The following is a 7,078-nucleotide window of genomic DNA, read 5'->3' as shown; positions in this document are numbered from 1 at the left end:
AACTTATTACAACACCTTTAGATAGGACACTTTATTTTTTTTGTTCATATAAACTAAGTCCTTAAGACACTTAGAATTTGAGAGTGTCCTATAAACCCGATTTTGTTGTAGTATTTCTTGTGATTTTGATTCGTAACGTTAGCAATTTTTTTATTAAGAGCATTTTTAACGAATTCTCGACCCTGTAAACCTTTTGGAAATGCTCCTAGAAATTATATCCAACAATTTTTTTATGTAAATTCCGTCACATCGAACGGAAAAAATTGTTGATGTGATATTATCAATCGGGTTGATTTATCATAGCGGTCACTTGCAAACAGTTGGATTTATGAAACTCATAATGTCTTAACGAAATCTTAGCGTAAATACGATTAGTTTAGTAATACAAGGGGCACGTTTAGCGTATCTCTTTATATTATCATATTGGATGGGCTTATAACAAGATGTTGTTGCATTTGCAGGTGCGGGTATCATTTTTGTTACAAATGTGGTAAGGAGTTTAGCGGAAGTCATTCTAATTGTCGTTGAGTTCGTCTGATTGATTATGAACGGTATTAAGTCATTACAGAGACCTCCGTGAACGTAAAAGCTGTAGTAGCATTAAGCCAGGTTCAAATTAAGCTCGACTTCTTGTATTTTCTTTTAATTTTGGGATAAAAATCGTCTCGTTTTATGTTTTTTTAAATAAAATTTGCATTTAAAAAAAAAAAGACTCTTGATTTTCTTTTCCGTTAAAAAAACTCTTGATTTTCTTTATTATTTATTAATAATTAAGCAATTTTAAACACCCCTTTAATTACCCATTAATTTCATATGCATTAAAAACTAAACCTTAATTACCATCAATAATAAATGATTTATTTTAAGTTTTTATTTTTATATATTATAAGATTGTTAAATATCGATATAATAATATAAAATATTATCTTTTGAAAATAGGAATAAAAAACTTAGGGGCAGTTCAAACGCTTACCCAGGTAAAAAAAACAGGGTTGGGACCGAGATCGGAACTAGGCTTAGATTAGTCTTAGAATTTGGTTGCAACGGAGACCGGTCGTCTCGATTTTAAAGGGTCCGACTTGGGAATGGACGAGCCTTTTCCGGAGCCGATTTTTGACAATCTCTACTCACAGACCTGTCCTATGTGTAAAATTTAGGAACAAAACAGGCTTTCACATATAACCGGCCTTTGGGCCTGGCCTTATCGAATCAGTCCTTTTTAAGACCGCTCCTTAGTTCATACTAATCCAAAATCGGTTAACCGATTCTTTATTCACATCTACTCACGATTATATTCATTAAAACATAAATAGATAATGATTGAATAACCCAAATTCAGTTATTTCAACTACATTAAGATAAGGTGATGTCTAAAGTCTTATTTCATTTCTGATCGATAAGAGGTGGTGCTGAAGTCTGAAAGCGGAATCAATAAGATTGTTTGTTTTTATAAACTGATAAACGTCAGAATCTGTATAAGAGCTTTTTCAGACAATTTCTTAAAACCAATTCTAAATTGTTTCTATTAATAAACTCATCACTTTATGCTTCTGAATTCAAACCAATTAAAAAGTTCACCATGTATAAAAGTTTGTTTCAAACAACTTGTTGAAAACAAAAGAAAATGGTTCGAGATTTCTATACTTATAGCTTCTATAAGTATAGCTTTCAGAGGGAAACAGTAAACTCATGACAACCCACTTTTTCATCAGCAAAAATAATTGGAATTGATGAAAGATAAAATATGATAACGAAAGCAGTAAGCAGACTACAGAGAAAACTAGAGTAACTGAGGCGTGATTCTTTTTGCAATTTATAGGATTCGTTTGATGTGGTTCATCTTTGTTGCTAAATGCATACCTGATAAGCGCTTAACATTAGGAGTCAACACTATAATTTATTTTACCGGGTAAGATTGTAGTACATCAAAATGGTACCGTATACAACAATTTACCTTGTAAGCACTTACCCTGGTAAAAGTCGTCACACTCACTTACCGAGTAAGACTCTCCATCTTTATCGTCGCTCTTACCGGGTAAGATTTTTGACCTTTGCCATATTCATCTGATAAGGAAAATTAACCACTAAACACTTACTGGATAAATGTTTAGTAAACGACCCCTAAACTATATTTAAAATTGGTCAAGACTCTTTAGTTTACAGTCATTTCTCTATGGTATCACAGATCAAAAAAAAAATTATTATATGATAGACTGCCCTAAAAAACATCGATACACGTGTAAATGAAGTGCTCTACCAACAAATAATTATGTTATTACATATCTATTTTTGTTAACATATAAATAAAAGATTAATAGAAATCGCTAAAACGTGCGTGGTCCCATATTTTCCCGATTCACACAGTTCACATTTTGTGACCAAATCTGGTTTTCTTTCAGTCACAATATCAAGAATAAAGAACGAACTCATTGTTTCTTTTCTTGTGAGCAGGAAACTACATTATCGGTAGAGGGAACTTTCCTAGTCAAACCAAACCTAAAAGAAGGAAAAACAGTTCACATATCCAAATACAATAGAGTAAATATCAGAAGAAAACCTTAAGAAACATCCGGACAACTTACCTACATCGTTATTTTGAGATGATCCAAAAACTGATGAAATATAACCAACATTACAGCAGAACAAATCACACCAAGAAACAGTTATGTGAGTCTTTGACCTTCGAGAACGTCAGAGGTTCAAACATAATCAAATGTGAGCAGAGTGTGTGAGTTTATTTATTTTATTTACCGTATATAATATATTTAAAAAAATTAATATTTATATTGATATATTTTTTATTTATTTTTCATGATTTTCTGATTTTTTTTAGGTCGGGCTCTGTTTTCTATAGTTATAATTATGTTTTAAGAGGGACATGGAATAAACCTATTAGTGCGTTTGTTCCCCCATGCGGACCCCACCTAACAACATTTTTTTTAATTATTATTATTATTATTATTATTGTGGAAAATAAGTTTAATTTATATTTTAGAGTGGCTTATTCTACGCTTACCTGATAAGTATTTATCGGGTAATTTTTTTACCGGATGAACATAACAAGGGTAAAAAATATTACTTGATAAGAGCGATGATAAAGATAGAGAGTCTTACTCGGTAAGTGAAGGTGATAACTCTTATACGAGTAAGTGCTTAACGGATAAATTGTTGCATATGATACTATTTTGATATACTACAATATTACACGATAAAATAAATTATAGTGTTGACTTCTAATGGTAAGGGATTACCGAGTAAGCAATTAGGAAAATAACCCCTTAATTTTTTTTTTAATTAACTTGGATATCCAACTCGCTATGCGAGCCGACTAGTCCCAGTACGACCACCTGCTTTGCAGATTGTCCGGAGTCACGCATTTGAACCTCCGTGGCCACAAGGGGATTATTATCCTCCTTGGATTTGAACATGTAACCTCCTGATACTTTTGACCTTAGGAGCCAAGCTCAAACTAATCAGACACCACCCTTGTGGTTTTGTTCGTGAATATTATAATTTACTATTTTCGTCTTTCTATATTATAAATTCCAGTTTTCAGCTCTGTAGTTAATAATTTATTACTTTTTTTGCTCATGTGATTTATAATTCAGCTTTTTTGTCCACGCAATTTTTAATGAATTGTTGTTTCGTTTTCATATTTAACGATAAATCACTGACAAAAATTAGTTTCGAGACAAAAACTCTCGATAAATCTAGAAATTTTGACGATCATGATGATCGTAATATAACGATTCGTAGACACTGGATTAATTAACTTTGAATTACAATTCTAAAGTTTAAGCTGTAATTAAAATAAAACTCTCTTCAAACTTAAACCCTTTTTCCCTGTATTTTGTAGTTATACGTATAGGGGACGTTAATAAACGTGTTACTATGTTTGTAGCTTTAACATAACTGATATATTATGCTATTAACATTGAGTGACTTTAAAAACGCTTGACTCGTTTTATTTGTCTTTAATTATAATTTTAGCTGTATATTTGTCATCAAGGAAATAAACTACATTTCAGTAGCTAAAAAGATTAAAGAGATGCAACAAAAAAGGGGTTATAACATTTTTTGAGAACCAATCATACCCAAATCCATGTAACATCTGTAATTCAGCTGTTTTAATCAACATACCGTTTTTAATCTAAAAAGGAACTGAAATAATAATGTTATATGACATAATTATCCTCTATTATCTGTTTTTTCTTAATTTTCTCGACCAATTGACTCTCTCTCTCAACATCATACCTCCCCAAAAACAAAAAAGTCCTTATATTGTTGGATCCCAACAAGTGTGGAAGAAGATGACTACGCAGAAGATGACAACGACGATGACTACGAAGATCGCTGTGAAGACGAGAACGAAGATGACTACGCAGAAGACGACAACGAAGATGACTACGAAGAAGACGAAGATCACTGTGAAGACGACGAAAATCAAGTTTAGATATTCTAATTCTTTTTTACGTGTTTTTAGGATCTTGTAAAAGTTTTCAAATTTGTTTTTATATAATAGTGTCATCACACCGTGATATCTAACACCTGAATATGACTGGATGAAGATATAAATCAGATAACTGATAAAATCAATTTTGATCGGGTACAAATTTACGTCATTCATTATTGGATAAAACACTTTTTTCTAGTCGAATTTGTAATTGATGATAATGACGGAAAGACGTTAAAGTTTTTCATTGACTTGAACTTCTCCCTTGGTTCGAGAGTAGAAAGTTGGCAAATGAGGGCCATACCCATACCCCGTGTGGAAATATCACTTAACATGTAATATTGACCTACGATACTTAATGAAGACAAAATGAAAACTATTGTAATTGGGGTGTGATTCTTTTTTGCAATTTATAGGTTTCGTTTGATGTGGTTCATCTTCGTTGCTGAATGGTCTGGTGCAAAATGATTAAGTGGTCAAAATGATTAAAACACTCATGATATAATGCAAAATGAAATATAATTGTTTGATAATTGTTTACAATGAAATTAGGGTGCTTAATGGTTAAAAGAGACCTATAATACAAAATCATTCGGAAGGTTTTAGAACCATTAAGAGACATTTTTTTTGGCAAACAAGATTTATCTTTTAACAATTTAGAGGTTGCTTCTTAATTGAACTATTAAGAGGTAAACAAACAATCCCGCACCTCTTATTCTATCAGAGGAAGATAAATGATAAAAGGGTCTGGAAAAGGAGAAAAACAAACAGTTTGAATTGATTAATCTCTTACCGAATAAATGATAAGAGGTTATTAAGAGGATCTTTTTCTAAAAACAAACGCGGTTTAAATTATCTTTAAAATTGGTCAAGACACTTTAGTTTACAGTCGTTACTCTATGGTATCACAGATCAAATTTTTTTAACTGTATGATGGACTGCCCTACAAAACATCGACACACGTGTAAATGAGGTGCTCTACCAACAAATAATTATGTTATTACAAATCTATTTTTGTTAACATATAAATAAAAGATCAATAGAAATCGATAAAACGTGGGTGGTCCCATATTTACCCGATTCATACAGTTCACATTTTGTACCAAATCTGGTATTCTTTCAGTCACAGTATCAAGAATTAAAGAATGAACTCATTGTTTCTTTTCTTGTGAGCGGTGAAACTACATTATTAATGGAGGGAACTTTCCCGGTCATACCAAACCTAAAAGAAGGAAAAACAGTTCACATATCCAAAAATATCAGAAGAAAACCTTAAAAAACATCTGGACAACTTACCTCTATCGTTATTTTGAGATGATCCAAAAACTGATGAAATATAACCAAAATTACAGCGGAACAAATCACACCGAGAAATAGTTATGTGAGTCTTTGACCTCCTAGAGTGTCAGAGGTTCAAACTTCATCAATCGTGAGCAGGATGTGTAAGTTTATTTATTCTATTTACAATATATAATATATTTATAAAATTAATATTTATATTGATATATTTTTTATTTATTTTTCATGATTTTCTGATTTTTTTAGGTCGGGCTCTATTTTCTATAGTTATAATTATGTTTTAAGAGGGACATGGAATAAACCTATTAGTGCGTTTGTTCCCCCATGCGGACCCCACCTAACAACATTTTTTTTAATTATTATTATTATTATTATTATTATTATTATTATTGTGGAAAATAAGTTTAATTTATATTTTAGAGTCGTTTGCTCGACACTTACCTGGTAAGTGCTTATCGGATAATTTTTCTTACCGGATGAACATGAAAATGGTCAAAAATGTTACCTGGTAAAAAACAATGATAAAGATGGAGAGTCTTACTCGGTAAGGGATGATGACGACTCTTACCCGAGCAAGTGCTTACCGGATAAATTATTGCATATGATACTATTTTGATATACTACAATATTACCTGATAAAATAAATTATAGTGTTGATTTATAATGGTAAATGCTTACCATGTAAGCAATTAGGTAAATGACCCCTTAATTTTACCATATAACTCATATATTAAATATGGTTTAGTTGTTTTAAATAAAAGAGTGAGTTATTTGGTATATGCTTATCGGGTAAGTAATTTGGTCCCTGTGGTTTGTTAAAGATAACAAGTTTTGTCTTTAAAGTTTCAAAATTACAAAAATGATCATCATGGTTTGTAAAAAGCATAAATTTTGTCCCTCCCTTTAACGGTCGCTAAAACTTTTCATTAAATGAAGAATATTTTTGTTTTTTTTTTTTATCAATTATTTGACTTTAACCCAATCAAAAATCAGAGTGACCAAACTCATAAAATTGATTTCGACTGGGTAAAAAAAAAAAAGTGAACAAAATGGTGAAAATGTTCCCCATTTAACAAAAAAATTTAAAGACTGTTGGAAAGAGACACCAAATCCAGACGTTTTTGCAAACCATGATGACCATTTTGCGATTTCAAATCGGCAAGAACGAAAGTGTTATTTGGGACAAACTACAGGGACCAAGGTTGTAGTTTACTTTAAATAAAACACATCATATATGTCACTGGAAGGGTACTAATGCAATGCAGTGAGATACATCTTAATTTTGATATTTTATTTTATTATTTATCTCAGTCAATATTAAAATAT

The 7,078-nt window shown here is 31.2% G+C and overlaps 1 protein-coding gene across 1 annotated transcript in view; it reads left to right on the top strand.

The window, feature by feature from the left end:
• Nucleotides 1-4,453, top strand: part of LOC112507021 (probable E3 ubiquitin-protein ligase ARI9) — a 5,433-nt gene extending 980 nt beyond the window's left edge. Inside the window, exon 2 of the mRNA XM_025111413.1 lies at nt 4,300-4,453. Within this exon, the coding sequence (XP_024967181.1) occupies nt 4,300-4,453 (154 nt within the window). The remainder of the gene's footprint in view (nt 1-4,299) is intronic.
• Nucleotides 4,454-7,078: the final 2,625 nt, after the last annotated feature.

The sequence above is a fragment of the Cynara cardunculus genome (assembly GCF_001531365.2).
Source record: "Cynara cardunculus var. scolymus isolate 2C chromosome LG 1, CcrdV1, whole genome shotgun sequence".
In the NCBI taxonomy this organism is placed as follows: Eukaryota; Viridiplantae; Streptophyta; class Magnoliopsida; order Asterales; family Asteraceae; genus Cynara; species Cynara cardunculus.
Note: the sequence above shows the minus strand (reverse complement) of the source record. Positions and strands in the feature narration are given on the sequence as shown.